Source organism: Oncorhynchus tshawytscha, linkage group LG05, assembly GCF_018296145.1.
Source record: "Oncorhynchus tshawytscha isolate Ot180627B linkage group LG05, Otsh_v2.0, whole genome shotgun sequence".
NCBI classification, from domain to species: Eukaryota; Metazoa; Chordata; class Actinopteri; order Salmoniformes; family Salmonidae; genus Oncorhynchus; species Oncorhynchus tshawytscha.
In genome coordinates this window covers 6,156,367-6,177,351 of record NC_056433.1, presented here as the reverse complement: position 1 = coordinate 6,177,351, position 20,985 = coordinate 6,156,367, and the positions used below count along the sequence as shown (strand labels likewise).

At 46.6% G+C, this 20,985-nt stretch overlaps 1 protein-coding gene across 1 annotated transcript in view; it reads right to left on the bottom strand.

Annotated features, from left to right (window-relative positions):
* LOC112237191 (YLP motif-containing protein 1-like) overlaps nucleotides 1-20,782 on the bottom strand; it is a 56,397-nt gene extending 35,615 nt beyond the window's left edge. The window contains exons 1-12 of the mRNA XM_042322002.1: nucleotides 19,936-20,782; nucleotides 16,468-16,695; nucleotides 15,829-16,020; nucleotides 15,129-15,329; nucleotides 11,477-12,297; nucleotides 10,378-11,183; nucleotides 8,178-9,990; nucleotides 3,616-3,760; nucleotides 3,250-3,379; nucleotides 2,420-2,521; nucleotides 1,921-2,101; nucleotides 1,125-1,306 (exon numbers count right to left, since the gene is read on the bottom strand). Of these exons, the coding sequence (XP_042177936.1) occupies nucleotides 1,125-1,306; nucleotides 1,921-2,101; nucleotides 2,420-2,521; nucleotides 3,250-3,379; nucleotides 3,616-3,760; nucleotides 8,178-9,990; nucleotides 10,378-11,183; nucleotides 11,477-12,297; nucleotides 15,129-15,329; nucleotides 15,829-16,020; nucleotides 16,468-16,695; nucleotides 19,936-20,526 (5,392 nt within the window). The 5' untranslated portion in view covers nucleotides 20,527-20,782. The remainder of the gene's footprint in view (nucleotides 1-1,124; nucleotides 1,307-1,920; nucleotides 2,102-2,419; nucleotides 2,522-3,249; nucleotides 3,380-3,615; nucleotides 3,761-8,177; nucleotides 9,991-10,377; nucleotides 11,184-11,476; nucleotides 12,298-15,128; nucleotides 15,330-15,828; nucleotides 16,021-16,467; nucleotides 16,696-19,935) is intronic.
* Between the last annotated feature and the right edge of the window lie 203 nt (nucleotides 20,783-20,985).

The window sequence follows — 20,985 nt, the reverse complement described above, 5'->3', positions numbered from 1 at the left end:
CATGGTGAAGATATTAATTATACTTTGGATGGTGTATCAATACACCCAGTCACTACAAAGATACAGGCATCCTTCCTAATTCAGTTGCCGGTGAGGAAGGAAACCGCTCAGGGATTTCACCATGACCCAAAACGGCTACTTTAAAACAGTTACAGAGTTTAATGGCTGCGACAGGAGGAAACTGAGGATGGATCAACAACACTGTAGTTACTAAATAAAATACTATCCTAAATGACAGAGTGAAAAGAAGGAAGCCTGTACAGAATACAAATATTCCAAAACATGCATCCTGTTTGCAAAACGGCACTAAAGTAAAACTGCAAAAAAATGTGGCAAAGCAATCAACTTTTTAACACTTGATATTTTCAAGCATAGTGACGGCTGCATTATGTTATGGGTATGCGTGTAATCGTTTAGGACTGAGGAGTTTTTCAGGATAAAAAAAAAAAGAAATGGACAGGAGCTAAGCACAGGCAAAATCCTAGAGGAAAACCTGGTTCAGTCTGCTATCCACCAGACACTGTGAAATGAATTCACCTTTCAGCAGGACAATAACCTAAAACACAAGGCCCAATCTACACTGAGTGGCCGAGTTACAATTTTTGACTTGTACATCTATGGCAAGACCTGAAAACGGTTGTCTAGAAATGATCAACAACCAATTAGACAGAGCTTGAATCATTTTGAAAATAACAAATTGGAAAATGTTCCACATTCCAGGAGTGGAAATCTCTTAGCGACGTCCCAATAAAAGACTCAACTGTAATGGCTGCCAAATGTGCTTCTACACAGTATTGACTCAGGGATGTGAATAGTTAAGTAAATGAGATATTTAAATTTTCAATAAATTAGCAACATTTTCTAAAAACATGTTTTCATTTGATCATTATGGAGTATTGTGTGTAGATGGGTAGGAGCTGTTAAATTTTTTTTTATACACATTTTGAATTCAGGTTGTAACAACAAAATGTGGAATAAGTCAAGGGGTATGCATACTTTCTGAAGGCCTGGTAGCTTCAGAGACTTCTCTTTTGGACAGTGTAATTTTTTTTCTGTGTACAAATCAGTCCCACTCACATACAGAGACATTTGCATTGCACCCTGTCTGTTCGAGACCGACTTACCGTATGGTGAAGCACCATGATCGAAGCGCTCAGGCCCACGCTCAGGCCCACGCTCGTACGGAGGTCTGTCGTAACCCCCAGGCCTTCCATAAGGTTCCTCTCCATCTCTACTGGTCCGGCCGCCCTCCCTCATGTCCCTCTCCCTGAAGCCCGGGCGAGGTGGAGGATGGCCGGGGGGTGGTCTGGACAGATAGACAAGATCAGAACACTGCACATCTGGATACCCATTTATGAAGAGTTTTAGAGTGGGCCCTGGAGAAGGCAATAATCACAAGGCTACAGCAACCAGCCGGACTAGTCATAGTAACACAGTGTGATATAATACCAGCTGGACTAGTCACACTGTGATATAATACCAGCTGGACTAGTCACAGTGTGATATAATACCAGCTGGACTAGTCACAGTAACACTGTGATATAATACCAGCTGGACTAGTCACACTGTGATATAATACCAGCTGGACTAGTCACAGTAACACTGTGATATAATACCAGCTGGACTAGTCACAGTAACACTGTGATATAATACCAGCTGGACTAGTCACAGTAACACTGTGATATAATACCAGCTGGACTAGTCACAGTGTGATATAATACCAGCTGGACTAGTCACAGTGTGATATAATACCAGCTGGACTAGTCACAGTAACACTGTGATATAATACCAGCTGGACTAGTCACAGTAACACTGTGATATAATACCGAGGTAAAACGGGCTTTATGAAAATACTTGATTGATTGATCAATCTAGTTCTATTTCTAAGCTCAAACCCTCCTAAAACAGAACCGGGTATACCTGTCATCTCGAGGCGGATAGCGCTCCCTCTCGTATGGTTCTCTTTCAAAGTCCATGGGAGCTTTCTCTCTGTACATCTCCCTCTCCCTGCTGTACTCCCTGCGCTCCATGTAGGGGCTCACCGGTCGTCTGTCGTAGTACAGGTCTCTGTGGTAGGGGTCTCTCAGGGGGCCCAGGGGTTCTATAAGGGAAAGGAGGATATCGGTATAACAACAATAATATCTACCATTTAGCAGACCCCCTTTTTTTTAAATCCCAAACCGCCATGTGCATACGTTTCCAGGCGGGAATCGCACCCTTGACGTTGCAAGCTTCAGCAACTGATCCACAGATTGACATAAGGAGGGTTCATATATTTTTCCTAAGCCACTGTTGATAGTAACGCATAACATTTCTATTTTTAGTGATCTAGCAGACCTTATTCAGACGGACAAGTGTGTTCAACTAAAATATGTTTAAAAAAAAAACAATCACCATCCAAGAATTAATATCAACTCACCTTTTTCATAGCTCCTCTCTCTCTCTCTGTCAGGTAAGGGATCGGGTCTCAACACAATCCTTTCACCGTAAGAGATCCGCTCCACCGTGGCAGCACCGAGGTCTGAGAGAGAGAGAGAGACAGAGAGAGAGAGAGAGACAGAGAGAGAGAGAGACACACAGAGAGAGAGAGAGAGACAGACAGAGAGAGACAGAGAGAGAGAGAGAGAGAGACAGACAGAGAGAGACAGAGAGAGAGAGAGAGAGAGAGAGAGAGAGAGAGAGACAGAGAGAGACAGAGAGAGAGAGAGAGAGAGAGAGACAGAGAGAGAGAGACAGAGAGAGACAGAGAGAGAGAGAGAGAGAGAGAGACAGAGAGAGAGAGACAGAGAGAGACAGAGAGAGAGAGAAAGAGAGAGAGAGACAGAGAGAGAGAGACAGAGAGAGAGAGAGAGAGAGAGAGAGAGAGAGAGAGAGAGAGAGAGAGAGAGACAGAGAGAGACAGAGAGAGAGAGAGAGAGAGAGAGAGAGAGAGAGAGAGAGAGACAGAGAGACAGAGAGAGAGAGAGAGAGAGAGAGAGAGAGAGACAGAGAGAGAGAGAGAGACAGAGAGAGAGACAGAGAGAGAGACAGAGAGAGAGACAGAGACAGAGACAGAGAGACAGAGAGAGAAATATAAATTCCATTCAATTCAGGAAGTACACTGAAATTCCAAATTCTCTTCATTGCTTTTAAAATTAAGAACATCTGAAATTGTCACTGGAATTTAGTTCACTTTCTGAATTGACTGGAATTACAAAATGGAAAATGAACCCCCCCCCCCCAAACCCTGCTCCTCATTTCTATCCTTACCATGTCCATGTCCATAGTCGACAGTCTTGGGGGTGACTGGAGGAGCCGTGGACACGTAACCAGTATCTGGAGGCTTGGTGTCTCCCCATGTCAGTTTAGTAGGAGCCAAGCTGGACATAAGATTGGTTGCCTGGGAGAGGACAAAACAGTGCAGTAACAGATAAACAACAACAAGGGTAAATATTTATCTTTTGTAACTGCCCCACCCCCCAATAATTAAAGTAGCCTTCTTCAAATATATTGTTAGACTGTGACTAGCAACAGTGAGCATTTAAAATATAATAACTACTCAAATATACAACTATGAAGCCTTGTCAAAAGAAGTATACAGAGAATAGGGACACAATGAGTTGTAGTTTAGCCTACCTGGAGGGCACTCCGGACCTCAGGGGGGATCTCCAGCCCCAGTAGCCCAGCAGGGAGCTCCGTCTTGGGGTCAGACGTGATGGGTAGGGCCTCTCCCTCAGTCTTATTCTCCTGCATTTCTCTGTTCAGTACCAGAGAAACAGACCTACATTGTATTAGAAATTACATGTGATACATTTGCTAATATGCATACATGTAGCCTAGAATCCATAACCTATTTTGTGTTAACATTCCACACCTTGTACTCTGCGCATTTGCCAAATATTGCATGACAAGGAGTGGAATTATAGCACAAATAGACTAGTACTCAGGCTAAGTATAGAGGTCTCTCACAAAAACAGTTGTGAAAAACATTACTGAATAAAAAATATTTAAAATTTAAATAAAAAAAAATATATATATATATATACACACACACACACACCGAGTGCACAAAACATTAAGAAAACCTGGATAAACTGACTAGGTGAAAGATATGATCCCTTATTGATGTCACTTGTTAAATCCACTTCACTCAGTGTAGATGAAGGGGAGGAGACGGGTTAAAGAAGGATTTTTAAGCCTTGAGACAATTGAGACATGGATTGTGTGTTTGTGCCATTCAGAGGGTGAATGGGCAAGACAAAATATTGAAGTGTCGTTGAACGGGGTTTGGTAGTAGGTGCCAGGTGCACCGGTTTGTGTCAAGAACTGCAACGCTGCTGGGTTTTTCATGCTCAACAGTTTCTCGTGTGTATCAAGAATGGTCCACCACCCAAAGAACATCCAGCCAACTTGACACAACTGTGGGAAGCATTGGAGTCAACATGGGCCAGCATTCCTGTGGAACGCTTTTGACACCTTGTAGAGTCCATGCCCCGAAGAATTTGAGGCGTTTCTGAGGACAAAAGGGGGTGGTTCAACTCAATATTTTGCTCCCGAGTGACACAGCGGTCTAAGTCATAGCATTGCAGTGCTAGAAGAGTCACTACAGACCCGGGTTTGATCACAGGCTGTATCACAAACGGCCGTGATCGGGAGTCCCATAGGGCCGCACACAACAGGCCCAGCGTCAACCAGGTTAGGGGAGGGTTTGGCCAGGGATTTTAAAATTGTTTTCTTAACCAAAATAATAATAAATGTGTGTGTGTGTGTGTGTGTATATACAGTGAGGGAAAAAAGTATTTGATCCCATGCTGATTTTGTATGTTTGCCCACTGACAAAGAAATGATCCGTCTATAATTTTAATGGTAGAATCATATAGTAACCCAAAAAAAGTGTTAAACAAATCCAAATATATTTTATATTTGAGATTCTTCATTGTAACCACACTTTGCCTTGATGGCAGCTTTGCACACCCTTGGTATTCTCTCAACCAGCTTCATGAGGAATGCTTTTCCAACAGTCTTGGAAGGGGTTCCAACATACGTTGAGCACCTGTTGGCTGCTTTTTCTTCACTCTGCAGTCCAACTCATCCCAAAACATCTCAATTGGGTTGAGGTCAGGTGATTGTGAAGGCCAGGTCATCTGATGCAGCACTCCATCACTCTCCTTCTTGGTTATATAGCCCTTACACAGCCTAGAGGTTTGTTGGGTCGTTGTCCTGTGAAAAAACAAATGCTAGTCCCACTAAGCACAAACCAGATGGGATGGCGTATCGCTGTAGAATTCTGTGGTAGCCATGCTGGTTAAGTGTGCCTTGTATTCTACATAAATCACAGACAGAGTCACCAGCAAAGTATCCCCACACCATTACACCTCCTCCTCGAGGCAAGCAACACTGAAGCATGCATGAGAGCACCAGCTGTTCCAGACGACTGTGTGATCACGCTCTCCGTAGACGATGTGAGCAAAACCTTTAAAAAGGTCAACATTCACAGACAGATTACCATGATGTGTACTCAAAGCATGCGTGGACCAACCATCAAGTGTCTTCACTGACATTTTCAAAAGAATGCGAAGGTAACCTGCCTAAATGATTACCTCCCCTCACGTCGGTAGCCATGAAGTGCTTTGAAAGGCTGGTCATGGCTCACAATATCTTCCCGGAAACCCTAGACACTAGGGGTCGACCGATTAATCGGAATGGACGATTAATTAGGGCCGATTTCAAGTTTTCATAACAATCGGAAATCTGTATTTTTGGACACCGATTTGGCCGATTTTTTAAATATTTTTTTTACACCTTTATTTAATCTTTATTTAACTAGGTAAGTCAGTTAAGAACATATCGTTGCTCCAACGTGTACCTAACCCTAAACATCAATGCCTTTCTTAAAATCAATACACAGAAGTATATATTTTTAAACCTGCATATTTAGCTAAAAGAAATACAGGTTAGCAGGCAATATTAACCAGGTGAAATTGTGTCACTTCTCTTGCGTTCATTGCACGCAGAGTCAGTGTATATGCAACAGTTTGGGCCACCTAATTTGCCAGAATTTTACATAATTATGACATGACATTGAAGGTTGTGCAATGGAACAGTAATATTTAGACTTATGGATGCCACCCGTTAGATAAAATACGGAACGGTTCCGTATTTCACTGAAAGAATAAACGTCTTGTTTTCGAGATAGTTTCCGGATTGTGGCTAGCTAGTTAGCGGGGTGTGCGCTAATAGCATTTCAAACGTCACTCGCTCTGAGACTTGGAGTGGTTTTTCCTCTTGCTCTGCAAGGGTAACGCTGCTGCGAGGGTGGCTGTTGTCTTTGTGTTCCTGGTTCGAGCCCAGGGAGGAGTGAGGAGAGGGACGGAAGCTATACTGTTACACTGGCAATACTAAGAACATCCAATAGTCAAAGGTTAATGAAATACAAATGGTATAGAGAGAAATAGTCCTATAATTCCTTCAACCTAAAACGTCTTACCTGGGAATATTGAAGACTCATGTTAAAAGGAACCACCAGCTTTCATATGTTCTCATGTTCTGAGCAAGGAACTTAAACATTAGCTTTCTTACATGGCACATATTGCACTTTTACTTTCTTCTCCAACACTTTGTTTTTGCATTATTTAAACCAAATTGAACATGTTTCATTATTTATTTGAGGCTAAATTGATTTTATTGATGTATTATATTAAGTTAAAATAAGTGTTCATTCAGTATTGTTGTAATTGTCATTATTACAAATGTAAAAAAGGATGTTTAAAAAAAATAAAAAATGTCTGATTAAGCGGCATCGGGTTTTTTTGGCCCTCCAATAATCGGTATCGGCGTTGAAAAATCATAATCGGTCGACCTCTACTAGACACACTCCAATTCAAACTGCCACAACAAATCCACAGATGACACAATCTCAATCGCACACCACACTGCCCTTTCCCACCTGGACAAAAGGAACACCTATGTGAGAATACTGTTCATTGACTACAGCTCAGCGTTCAACACCACATTTCCCACAAAGCTCATCACTAAGCTAAGGACCCTGAGACTAAACACCTTCCTCTGCTGCTGGATCCTGAACTTCCTGACGGGCCACCCCCAGGTTGTAAGAGTAGGCAACAACACATCTGCCACACTGATCCTCAACACCGGGGCCCCCCAGGGATGCGTGCTTAGTCCCCTCCTGTACTCCCTTGTTCACCCACGACTCCAACACCATTATTAAGTTTGCGGACGACAACAGTGGTAGGCCTGATCTCTGAGAATGATGAGACAGCCGATAGGAAGGAGGTCAGAGACCTGGCAGCGCCATCAAGAGCATCCTGACCAGTTGCATCACCGCCTGGTATGGCAACTGCTCGGCATTTGACCGTAAGGCGCTACACAGGGTAGTGTGTACGGCCCAGTACATCACTGGAGCCAAGCTTCCAGGACCGAAATAATAGGTGGTGTCAGAGGAAGGCCCTAAAAATCGTCAAAGACTCCAGTCCTCCAAGTCTCTCTGCTACCGCACGGCACGCGGTACCAGAACGCCAAGTCTAGGACCCAAAGGTTCCTTAACAGCGTCTACCTCCAAGACTGCTGAACAATTAATCAAATAGCCACACAGACTATTTACCCACCCCCCCCCTTTTTTTACACTGCTGCTACTCAGTCAATTGACTCAGTATGTATATAGCCTCGTTATTGTTATGTAATTTTCTTGTTACTTTTTTTTTTCTTACTTTAGTTTATTTAGTAATTATTTTCTTAACTCCATTTCTGGAATTGCATTAAGGGCTTGTAAAGTAAGCATTTCACCTGTTGTATTCGGCGCATGTGACAAATACAATTTGATTTGAAGCTGGTTGAGAGAATGCCATGAGAATGCCAAAAGAATGCCAAGAGAATGCCAAGAGAATGCCATGCTGTCATCAAGGCAAATGGTGGCTACTTTGAAGAATCTAAAATCTATTTTGATTTGTTTAACATTTTTTGGTTACTACATGATTCCATATGGCTAATTTTCATAGTTTTGATGTCTTCACTATTATTCTCCAATGTAGGAAATAGTAACAACATAGAAAAACCCTGGAATGAGTCGGTGTGTCCAAACCTTTAACTGGTACTGTAAATATACATATTACAGGTATACGGAAAGACCCAAAGACAGTTTCTATCTTAGGGGGAAAAAACAGTGAGTCTCTATAATTTACCTGATAAGTTTCAGCTCCTGGGCAGCTTTCAGGATGATCTCATGTTGTCGTTGTGACAGAGCCAGTATGCCCGGTCCAGTTCCCTGTGAAGCTGGTTCCTGAGAACTGTCTGGTCCAGTACTGGGAGGAGCAGGGGCCTGAGAAGGGGTGGATGGAGGGATACCTTGATCTGATCTAGAGGGCTCGGGTCGCCCGTCGTAATGGGGCCTATGGTCCTCAAAATCTGGGGGGTAGTTTCTCTCTGGAAGGGGTGGTCTGGGTCTCTCCCATTCAGCAGGGGATGGGTAGGAGCGTTCATCGTGCCTGTACGAAGGGTCGTCCGGGAAGTCTCGACTTCGAAGCTCTCCTCCTCTTCCACGCTCTTCTCCCTCATAGGGGTATGGAGGACGTTCTCTGTCTCCCTCGTAGGGGTATGGAGGACGGTCTCGGTCTCTCTCATCGGCCCACTCGTCATCTCTGAAACGGTCTGGGGGAGGTGGAGGACCACGGGAAGGGTAGGGAGAATAGTCCCTCTCCGGTAGTGGTCCTCCTCTCTCCCTGTCCCACACCCCAACACGAGGAGGCTCCTGGGGATAATACTCCTCCTCACAGTCGTACTCATGAGAGGGGTGGTCCGGCCAGTCACGTGGCGGCAGCGTTCTTCCATACCCATCATCACCGGGACCACCAAACCCCTCCCCATACCCCTCATGGGGGTACCCCTCCAAGTCCTCGAGTGAGCGAGGTGGGTGCCGCATCACGCCCCGGCCCATTGGGGCGCCCCGAGGTCCCAACGGACGCCTCCTCATCCCTCCCCGCTCCATCATCTCATGGGGAGGCGGAGGGGGACCTCTCGGCCCGTCCCGGCCGAGGTGGGGGGGTCGTCCGGGGCCCGGGGGCCAGCCAGGGTCCATCTCCATGTCGTGATATGGAGGATGACCACCAGGCCCCATCAGATCTCTGTCCATCATCTCTCTAGGTGGAGGAGGCCGTCCCCTCATGTCTCGCTCCATCATATCGTGGTGTATGGGCCCTCTGGGGTTGTAGTCCCGATGCAGCGGGGGTCCCAGAGGGTCCATGTCATCGTCAGGCCCCATGGGGGATCCGAGAGGTTCATGGGGGTCCATGGCTCCGTGTGGAGGAGGAAGGGGGCGTCTGGGACCACCCTGGTGCATGAAGCCGGGCCTGCCTCGTGGGGGGCGACCACGCCCAGGGGGGAACAGGGCTCGGAGGCCTCCTCTCATGCCATGAGGAGGGGGCCTCCGGTCCATCCAGTAGGGATCTCCTTCCTCTCCCCAGTACTCTGGAGGTGGGGGATCTGCTTCCTCCCAGTGGTGCCCATCTAGAGGCTCTCCTCTCCCCATAGGGGGACCTCCTCTCCCTGGGTCTTCGTAGTAGTCCTCTGGAGGGTAGTAGTGCTCTTCAGGGACCCACATCTCCTCTTCAGGCAGAGGAGGACCTTCAGGTTTCTCCAGGGAAGGGTCCTGCTGCCAGTCCTGCCAGTCCTCCTCTGGTCCTCCATGTTGTGATCGCATCTCTTCATGTGGAGGTCTGTAGTCGTAAGGAACCCCCTCCATGTCGTCGTCCGTCCTCCCACCTCCCAGAGCGATAGTGTTGGGACTGAAGTCTGGGATACCCGACTGTTTCCCTCCACGTCCCCATAGACCACCTCGCCCTCGCATCCCTCCACCTGCCTCCCCTCGTCCTCTCCCTTCCCTCATCCCGCCGTCCGCTTCCCCTCGTCCTCTCCCTCCCCTCATCCTTCCGTCCGCCTCCCCTCGCCCTCTCCCTCCCCTCATCCCGCCGTCCGCCTCCCCTCGCCCTCCCCTCATCCCTCCGTCCCCCTCCCCTCGCCCTCCCCTCATCCCTCCGTCCACCTCCCCTCGTCCTCTCCCTCCCCTCATCCCTCCGTCCGCCTCCCCTCGTCCTCTCCCTCCGCCCGCCTCTCCTAGTCCTCTCCCTCCCCTCATCCCTTCGTCCGCCTCTCCTAGTCCTCTCCCTCCCCTCATCCCTCCGTCCGCCTCTCCTCGTCCTCTCCCTCCCCTCATCCCTCCGTCCGCCTCTCCTCGTCCTCTCCCTCCCCTCATCCCTCCGTCCGCCTCTCCTCGTCCTCTCCCTCCCCTCATCCCTCCATCCACCTCCCCTCGTCCTCTCCCTCCCCTCATCCCTCCGTCCGCCTCTCCTCGTCCTCTCCCTCCGTCCGCCTCCCCTCGTCCTCTACCTCCGTCCTCCTCCCCTCTTACAGGCCCTAGAGGCTGGCCACGTCCCCCTCTACCACGGCCCATGAGCCCCAGAAGACCAGCGGGTTGGTTGGTCATTGTGTCGGTCTTCGGCGGCTCCGGTCCGTGAGACTTAGGCCCCTGCGGTCCCGGAGGCCCGTTATTGTTACTGACGTTCGTCTTCAACGGCCCGGCCGGTCCACCTGGTTTGAGAGCGTTCTTGGCAGGGGAAGCGGTTTCCGGGGTTACAGGAGGGGGGTGCTTGGCACCGGCAGCAGCAGGGGGGGTCACCTCTTCCTTTTTGGAGTCCTTACTAGCAGCAGCAGCATCAGCCTCTGCTTTTGTCTGAGGGATGGGGTCGTTTTGGACGAAGAAGCTCCCAAGGGACTCCAACATGTCCTCTGACATATCCCCTGGTTCTGCCAATTCACCTTGCTTAGTTGTACTGACTGCTACTGGTTTAGCTTGCCCAGTAGGTTTAATACCAGGAGGCTTGGAGCCTGCTGGCATCTCAGTCTTACCCTGAGGTAGTTTGGTGTCTTTGCCCGTGTCTGGTTTAGGCTGTGGGCCTATATAAGGTGCTGAGGGACCAGGGGGCCTTTCAAAGCGGGCTGGGGGGCTCTGTCTCGGGGGGTGGTCGAAGTGGGGTCCCTGCTGTCCGAACCGAGGCCCTGGTCCTCTGGGGCCAAGCTGATCAAACCTTGGGTGCTGCTGGTTGAACCTGGGACCCGGTGGAGCGTTGAACCTCTGCTGTTGACCGGACTGCTGCTGGTCAAACCGCGGGCCGTTCCCTCTCGGACCGTCAAACCTGGGTGGAAAGAAAACACATGAATGTTTGAACAGCCTGTAAATGAAAAATGGCAATGTTTGATTTAACCTTGTGTTTTTTTTTATTTTAAATCCAAGTTGTCACTTTCGGGTACAAACAAAATCCCTCCCAAAGGGAGACCTGGTAAAGAGGGTGGGGGGGGGGTTGAAAAACATTATGTCGTGAATACACAAGTTACCTTGGTCCTCTGGGGCCTTGGTAGGACGGAGGCTGTCCTCCTTGTGGACCTGGTGGTCTGGCCAACCCTCTCCCTCCTGGGCCTGCCCCTCTACCAGGGGGTCCAGACAGGTTGTACTGCTCTGACTGAGGGCCCTGGTGCCCGGGTGGAGGGCCCTGGTGCCCTGGTGGAGGGCCCTGGTGCCCTGGTGGAGGGCCCTGGTGCCCTGGTGGAGGGCCCTGGTGCCCTGGTGGAGGGCCCTGGTGCCCTGGTGGAGGGCCCTGGTGCCCTGGTGGAGGACCCTGGTGCCCTGGTGGAGGACCCTGGTGCCCTGGTGGAGGACCCTGGTGCCCTGGTGGAGGACCCTGGTGCCCTGGTGGAGGACCCTGGTGGGTTCCCACGGGGCATGGAGGGCCGTGGTGTGGTTCTCCTGTGGGGGTTCCCACACGTTGGGCATTGGAGAGGCCGTGCTGCGGTTCTCCTGTGAGGGTTCCCACACGTTGGGCATTGGAGGCCGTGCTGCGGTTCTCCTGTGAGGGTTCCCACACGTTGGGCATTGGAGAGGCCGTGCTGCGGTTCTCCTGTGAGGGTTCCCACGCGTTGGGCATTGGAGAGGCCGTGCTGCGGTTCTCCTGAGGAGGTTCCCACACGTTGGGCGTTGGAGGGGCCGTGCTGCCCTGGTGGAGGGCCCTGGGACATGGGTCCAGAGGTGGACGAGGGCTGGCTACCTGGCTGGGACGGCATAGACGGGCTCACCATGGGGCCTTGTTGAATCTGCGAGTCCGGTCCAGAGTGTGGGTACTGACCATATTGGCTGTACTGGTCCCCATACCCTCCAGTACCATACCGGTCACTACTACTGTATTGGTCAGCACCGTATTGCCCACCACCGCCTCCGTACTGCTGCTGCATGGCTCGCAGGGTGGTCACCCTCTCCTGCAATCAAATCACATTTAAGGAGCCCTTTAAAAAAAATATATATATATAAAATAAAATACATATTTTTTTAAATATATATATATACAAACACATTTAAAAAAATATATATATAGGCCGTCATTCTGCCCCTGAACAAGACAGTTAACCCACTGTTCCTAGGCTGTCATTCTGCCCCCTGAACAAGACAGTTAGCCCACTGTTCCTAGACCAGTTAACCCACTGTTCCTAGGCTGTCATTCTGCCCCCTGAACAAGACAGTTAACCCACTGTTCCTAGGCTGTCATTCTGCACCTGAACAGGCAGTTAACCCACTGTTCCTACACCAGTTAACCCACTGTTCCTAGACCAGTTAACCCACTGTTCCTAGACCAGTTAACCCACTGTTCCTAGGCTGTCATTCTGCCCCCTGAACAAGACAGTTAGCCCACTGTTCCTAGACCAGTTAACCCACTGTTCCTAGGCTGTCATTCTGCCCCCTGAACAGGCAGTTAACCCACTGTTCCTAGGCTGTCATTCTGCACCTGAACAGGCCAGTTAACCCACTGTTCCTAGGCTGTCATTCTGCCCCTGAACAGGCAGTTAACCCACTGTTCCTAGGCTGTCATTCTGCCCCTGAACAGGCAGTTAACCCACTGTTCCTAGGCTGTCATTCTGCCCCCTGAACAGGCAGTTAACCCACTGTTCCTAGGCTGTCATTCTGCACCTGAACAGGCAGTTAACCCACTGTTCCTAGGCTGTCGTTCTGCCCCTGAACAAGACAGTTAACCCACTGTTCCTAGACCAGTTAACCCACTGTTCCTAGGCTGTCGTTCTGCCCCCTGAACAAGACAGTTAACCCACTGTTCCTAGGCTGTCGTTCTGCCCCCTGAACAAGACAGTTAACCCACTGTTCCTAGGCTGTCGTTCTGCCCCCTGAACAAGACAGTTAACCCACTTTTCCAAGACCAGTTAACCCAGTTCCTAGGCTGTCGTTCTGCCCCCTGAACAAGGCAGTTAACCCACTGTTCCTAGGCCGTCATTCTGCACCTGAACAGGCAGTTAACCCACTATTCCTAGGCTGTCATTGAAAATAAGAATGTGTTCTTAACTGACTTGCCTGGTTAAATAAAGGTAAAATAAAATAAAATAACCTTGCTTACATTTGTATCCAATCACATTATAGTCTTTCAGGTGAGGTAATATTTCAGAGCAGATTTCCTCAATTTAAATCAATTGGAGCTGATTTGTTGGTATTTTATGTCCATCAATAGACATATATTAATAACAAAAAATTATTTAAGTTTTTTTTTTTTTTTTTTTTGGGGGGGGGTTCAGAAAAATTGGTTGTCCAAATTAAAATAACACCTGCGGCCCAAATTTGTCCCACAAGTCAGGGAACCTTGTTCTACATCCTGTTCCATTACATCCTACTGAACAAGTCGGGGAACCCTGTTCTACTCTACATCCTGTTCCATTACATCCTACTGAACAAGTCAGGGAACCCTGTTCTACATCCTGTTCCATTACATCCTACTGAACAAGTCGGGGAACCCTGTTCTACTCTACATCCTGTTCCATTACATCCTACTGAACAAGTCAGGGAACCCTGTTCTACATCCTGTTCCATTACATCCTACTGAACAAGTCAGGGAACCCTGTTCTACATCCTGTTCCATTACATCCTACTGAACAAGTCAGGGAACCCTGTTCTACTCTACATCCTGTTCCATTACATCCTACTGAACAAGTCGGGGAACCCTGTTCTACTCTACATCCTGTTCCATTACATCCTACTGAACAAGTCAGGGAACCCTGTTCTACATCCTGTTCCATTACATCCTACTGAACAAGTCGGGGAACCCTGTTCTATTCTACATCCTGTTGCATTACATCCTACTGAAAAGGCCATAGAAGCAAAGGGGAGGTACACACACAGTACAGAGGTGGAGTTTGTCTGGTTGTACTGTACCTGTAGGTGTGCTGAGATGGAGTTTGTCTGGTTATACTGTACCTGTAGATGTGCTGAGGTGGAGTTTGTCTGGTTGTACTGTACCTGTAGATGTGCTGAGGTGGAGTTTGTCTGGTTGTACTGTACCTGTAGGTGTGCTGAGGTGGAGTTTGTCTGGTTGTACTGTACCTGTAGGTGTGCTGAGATGGAGTTTGTCTGGTTGTACTGTACCTGTAGGTGTGCTGAGATGGAGTTTGTCTGGTTGTACTGTACCTGTAGGTGTGCTGTACCTGGTTGTACTGTACCTGTAGGTGTGCTGAGATGGAGTTTGTCTGGTTGTACTGTACCTGTAGGTGTGCTGAGATGGAGTTTGTCTGGTTGTACTGTACCTGTAGGTGTGCTGAGATGGAGTTTGTCTGGTTGTACTGTACCTGTAGGTGTGCTGAGGTGGAGTTTGTCTGGTTGTACTGTACCTGTAGGTGTGCTGAGGTGGAGTTTGTCTGGTTGTACTGTACCTGTAGGTGTGCTGAGGTGGAGTTTGTCTGGTTGTACTGTACCTGTAGGTGTGCTGAGGTAGAGTTTGTCTGGTTGTACTGTACCTGTAGGTGTGCTGAGGTAGGTGTGCTGAGTTTGTCTGGTTGTACTGTACCTGTAGGTGTGCTGAGGTAGAGTTTGTCTGGTTGTACTGTACCTGTAGGTGTGCTGAGGTAGAGTTTGTCTGGTTGTACTGTACCTGTAGGTGTGCTGAGATGGAGTTTGTCTGGTTGTACTGTACCTGTAGGTGTGATGAGATGGAGTTTGTCTGGTTGTACTGTACCTGTAGGTGTGCTGAGGTAGAGTTTGTCTGGTTGTACTGTACCTGTAGGTGTGCTGAGGTGGAGTTTGTCTGGTTGTACTGTACCTGTAGGTGTGCTGCGGTGGAGTTCATCTGTTCCTGCCACTGTTTCCACTGTAACTCGTAGTTCTGTAGCTGGTCTTTATGTGGGTAGGACTGGAACTGCTCTTGCCACTGGCTGAAGGTGCGGCCCCAGTCTTCAAACACCGGGCCAAACTGCTTCTGCTGCGTCTCATAGTGACTCAGCTGCATGGCCATAGACATTGTCTACACGGGGAGGGGAGGGGGGTTTGAGAAAAACTGTTGTCCAAACAATGTGGAAATTTGCCTTGTGCATAGGCCTGATATAAAGAAGAGGACATCTCAGAGAACAGAAGAATCGGCTTATTTAAATTGTCCATCTTTCGAAAGGAAATTAAAAATAACCCCTGACAGAAAACAGACAACACACATGTTGTGAGGAACATACTAGGGATAACATGTTCTACAATCACGCAAAACTGCATGTTATCCATGCAAGATGCTGCGCAAATAAAGTGCATTACTGTAATGCATTACTATAATGAAGAAACAGATTGAAATAAGCACAGAACTGATCACAACTTCAGCTATATTCAAAAAAAAATATATATATTAAAAAATTAATTACAATTAAAAAGGAGGGGAAGAATCTTGAATCGTGAACATTTTCGGTGAGTAAAAAAATAAAACAAAACAAAAACAAAAACAAAAAAAGAAAGGCGTAAAACAAATGTCATAGAGATACCTCTAGCTGTGCAGGTTGTTGGATACACTGCTGGTACTGGTTGAGGATGGTCTGTAGCTGAGCATGGTGCTGCATCAGGGCTTGGTACTGGTAGCCTGCTCTCTGCTGCTGGGCCTGCTGCCACTGGGCTGCTGCACTCTGAAGCTGCTGCAGGCGGGCCACCTCTACTGGGTCCTGGGTCATGGGCGCAGGCTGCAGGAGGAGAGGATACTAGATTTGTATAGCCCTTTTTATTACAGCAGGAATCTCAAAGACACTGTTAAATACCAAACATTTGAGTTAGCCTATTGGCTACGTTCTTAGATCTTCCACAGTGGCACGTCTTCATCAGGTCACATCTTTCTGTCTCCACACTGCACTTCAAGGACAGAGGTGAAAGTTCACCCAATATATTAATTTAGTTGTCTTCCCCCCCCAATGACATTGGGAAACCGATACGTGAATACCTGGCATATCATTGAATTGTTACAGCACATCATCGGAGTATGTTCGGACGATATTGCACAGGAATGTTTGAAAACTTCTCATTCTCATGAGATCCTGCAAATTGTAGCTATGTCTATGATAGACCAAGATGCTCACCTACAATACTAATCACAGTCTATCTCAGACATGTGAAACAGTCAAGTTTCTCCTTACCTTTGCGTCATCAGGTGGAGGTGGTGGTGGGGGCTCCTCTTTTGGAGGTGGTGGTGGAGGGGCGTTCTTGGGTGGTTCCGCTGGAGGGGGAGGGGCGGCTGCCGCCGAGTGGGGCTGGGGTTTGGGAGGTGGGGGTGCTGGGCCATCACCCTGGCCCTGTTTGGCCTTCTCTGCTTTCAGCCTCTGCAAGTTCTGGAGATGCTGCTTGTACCAATACTGCTGCTGCTCCTGGATGACAACAACAAGCATCATATCAACATCAGACATTCTGGTTAGCATGGTGTTCTAGCGACACAGCGCTTCTCTTGAGACGTGATGACAGCTTGTGCAGGTAGACGAGATCTCATCACAACACTGTGAGAAACGTTATGCTGTTCCGCCAACTCCTATGATCATTGGCCTAGGGCTGTCCCCGACAACAGCAAAAATCTTGGTCGACCAATAGCCTTCTGTTCTTTCGACCAATCGATTGGTCAAAAAATGTTATAACGGGTATTTTTCCCCATCTATAGACACATCCGGTGAGTTTTAATCAAATCAACTATATCCACTGAGCCCGTCTGATGCTTTAGGCAAACTGTTTGATTAAATAACTAAGACACACAAATGACTAGAGGGAGTCCGACCAGCAATTGATTGGATTGTGGCCGGCCGGCCTCAGACTATCTGCGCCGTGTAAATAATAATAATAATTATTATTTAAAGACAGCGAGTGACTGTGTGAGTAGAACCAGTTGTCTCTCTCTCTCTCTCCTCCCGGCTGCAGCGACCACCACAGAATATCAACAGTGTTTATCTCGCTGTCCGTGTTGCTGAAGCTGCAACATAATTGCAGACGTTTCTGCCTGAAAAGTTCTGTTTCTGTTTGTTTTAGGAAAAATATTCCCTATTCCCTCAAGCCGTGCCCTCTTTAAGTGACACATGCACGCGACCAAAGACCTTTTCACAATGGACTAGTATTACTAGGTTGGTGATGTAATTATTGCTCCAGAATGTCAGTTTTTCCAGAAGACGATTTTAGTCCCCCCCCCCCAACACCAAACTGCCCCCATGTAATTCTTATTTTATTTTCAATAAGTTGACAGTTTTGACAGAAGCCTGCAGGTTTTTAATTCTAGGTGTGAAGATACAGTATTTCAACATGTCTAGGTGATGGGGCCACACTGATAACTCCAGCTTGGTTCCCAAGTTTCTAAACCATACCAAACCCTCGTTCAACTGTTATTATCCTATTTGAATTGAGGAAGTGTGATCATAATCATTAAATCAAATCAAATTTATTTATATAGCCCTTTGTACATCAGCTGATATCTCAAAGTGCTGTACAGAAACCCAGCCTAAAACCCCAAACAGCAAGCAATGCAGGTGTAGAAGCCAGGATTTTAGGATATTTTAGCGATCCACAGTACATCCCAAATGTCCCCCAGCTTTCAGATGTGAGCTAAACAGAGCTATTGCAATTGAGATGCATTTTAAGCCTATGGATGAGAAAGCTATCGTATCATTTCCAAACCTTTAGGTCAGTTGAATGCTGCCGCTTTGCGATCTATTAACAGCAACAGTTGCATTAAATAGGCTCAATGGTTTTTTTACTGATGCATTTTGGTAATATTCCGTTCATACACACAAAACATATGAACAAAAACATTCACTGAAAGTTGATAGGCTGCTTGTAGTCCTTTTATATATAATTTATGCACAGCACTTAGTTCAATTTATCTAATCAGTTATTGTTTTCTTGTGCAAACTGCAAGCAACAGCTGTCAAACTGAGACATTTCTCTCAAAAAACCACAGGGATCTCGATTCACAAAAGACTAATATTATCAGAGGACTTTTGGAGGACTTTTGGAGTCCCCCCCCAAAAAATGGTAGGTTATTCTGTCTGGAATTGTTACTCTCCTGCCATGTAAAAAAAATACTGACAAGGCATATTCGATTGTGACTAATTGTGGAAAATACTGGAGATCAAGAAAAAGAGGGTATGGATCAAGTGCGGTGTGTATATTATTGTCTGCCAAACAGGTGCGGTATAGATTACACTACAATTGTTCTGACCGGAACAATGTAAACACTAAATAAATTATAAGCGTACCAGTCTGCTGTAACGTTTTTGTTTTGTTAAGCCTTTAATTACGGCAAAGAATACGAACAATCGTATTCATTTGTGAATGCAATTTCTAAAAAAAAAAAAAAAAAGGAACAATTTATTTATTGTTTAAGCTAATTATTCAAGGCTCGCTTTGTTTTATTTTAAAACTAAAATGCTCGATTGCATTTCAAATCATGAATGACTCGTATGCTGTGTGATGACATGAACAAATTAATGATTGATACAGTAGCCTACATAAGTATTACTATAGTCAGTTGTGGTATTAAGATTAAACAGGATGCGTTCTGAGGCCTACAGCTCAGTGGTGGTTATACAAGGCTGCTCTACTTGTCATTATCGTTAGTAGGCTATGACTTATTATTATAATAATGATCATAATAACAGTAATAATAACAAGAAGGAGATCAAGGAAAAGGAGCGTTATTATAATAAATTATCAACATTAAGAGTAATCAACACTAAATAAATTATAAATAATTATAAATAATTTAGTTGTGTATATTACATTTGAATGACTATTTCATTCCAAGTCATCATCTCTATAGAGCTGCTGTCTGACAAAAATCACTATTTAGTAGTTCTTCAAATTAAATAAGGGATACTTTTATGACTGCTGAATGCAAACTATCAATCACTGATCATGTATATTCAGCTAAAGCAACAGCTGCTTTCTGTATCCCCTCAAGATCGCGTATTCCTGTCTCTGCATAAAAGAAACACGGACAGGAAAAGTAGATGTGCAATGGATTATGGTCATTGTAGTTAATTAGCAAGTTTCACACACTAAAATATGTAAAACATTGTCTTGTTGGAAACTACAACTCCCTGCTACGTCGCACAGTTCAGTCTGGATCCTTATTGAGCTCACAGATAAAACCCTAAATAAAAACGGAATTTAAAAAAAAATGTAATCGAAGTTTGGTCGATTAGTTGTTTTAAAACCGAAAAATAACCTATATTTTGGTTAATTGTTCAGCACTAATGGAGACATAACATCCCCAGTTTAAAGGCCGACCAGGGTATAGGAGGTTGCCATTAGCAACTACATTTGACAACTTATTTTGTGTGTAATTTTACAATAATCGGTTCAAGGACATACATCTCGTGTATTAGAAACAAGTATTGGTACCATGATTGTCTTCGAAAATTGTTATTATTATTATTATTATTATTATACACGTTTAATAAATAAAATAAATAAAAAACGATCACGAAGATCGCCATTTTTCTATTAAATTATAATGGAGATCCTGTTCTCTGTTGACAATGCCTGCAGTACTCCGTGGCTTCAATGAGAGTCGTGTTTCCATCTCGGAAATGTGACTCTTTTGGAGCCAAAGATTCTTTCTTGTTTACCTCTTTAGTCGCTGGTGTACCATTGTTCTGAGTGGGTACCTGTGGGTTCGCCTCTGATGGGGGTGGGTTCTCCTCTGATGGGGGAAGCTGGGTCTCTTTGGGCTGCGGTGGCTGAAGTTGTGGGCTTGGCGCCCCGGTTTCCATGGACTGATACTCATCTTGATAAGGGGAAGGGCCTTGCATGGACTGATACTCCTCTTGGTATGAGGAAGGGGCACCGGTCCCCGTTGAACCATACCCATATCCCGAGTTGCCTTGCCACGACTCGGCCGTAGGACCACCGCTGCCGCCATAGGGGTTTTCATCTACGTTCCTGTCGTGGTGCAGCACAGATTGGAGCTGTTTTTGGTGGAGCTGTTGTAGCTGCTGCATCTGCTGGAGATGCTGCTCCCGCAGGCTGTTGAACGTTGACCCGGGTGCAGCTGCGGGTGTAGCAGCTCCATAGCCCCCGAATCCTCCCCCGAAGCCTTCGCCTTGAGGAGACTGACCCCTCGGCGCACCGAAGTGCTGCTGCGAAGGTGGTTGATGGCCGCCACCACCACCACCACCACCACCACCACCACCATAGTTACTACCCCAAGAGGGATACATGCTTTGGAAGCAGCGAGCAATGTGTAGTAGGCCTTTGTCCTCACATAAAGCTGGTGCAGTTAAAAATACCAATTTAAAGCTACTTTATCCTCGATAGAGGTACGTTACCACGCGTGTTATCCGTAAACAAACGTTGATTATTGATGTCGTTTGATGTATCAATAAATACTAACAAATGAAATTAAATGCGTTGTTCGTGTGGGTTTTCGGGTTCCGCATCATTTAGCTACAAAGCTATCTGGTCGTGGAGGGAAACGTAAACGCTGATTGGTTGGCATGTAGTGTTACACACATCATTTCCGGTTCGCCCAAATGGTTATTTTTCCATTCCACAAGAGGGTGACATTTCTTTATAAATTTACAAGCCTCATACGCCACAGCCAGATTTCAGTAGTCCAACCATTGTCTATTATAATTGACAAGATAGTCAAGTGACCGCACTAACAATGGCAATATGTC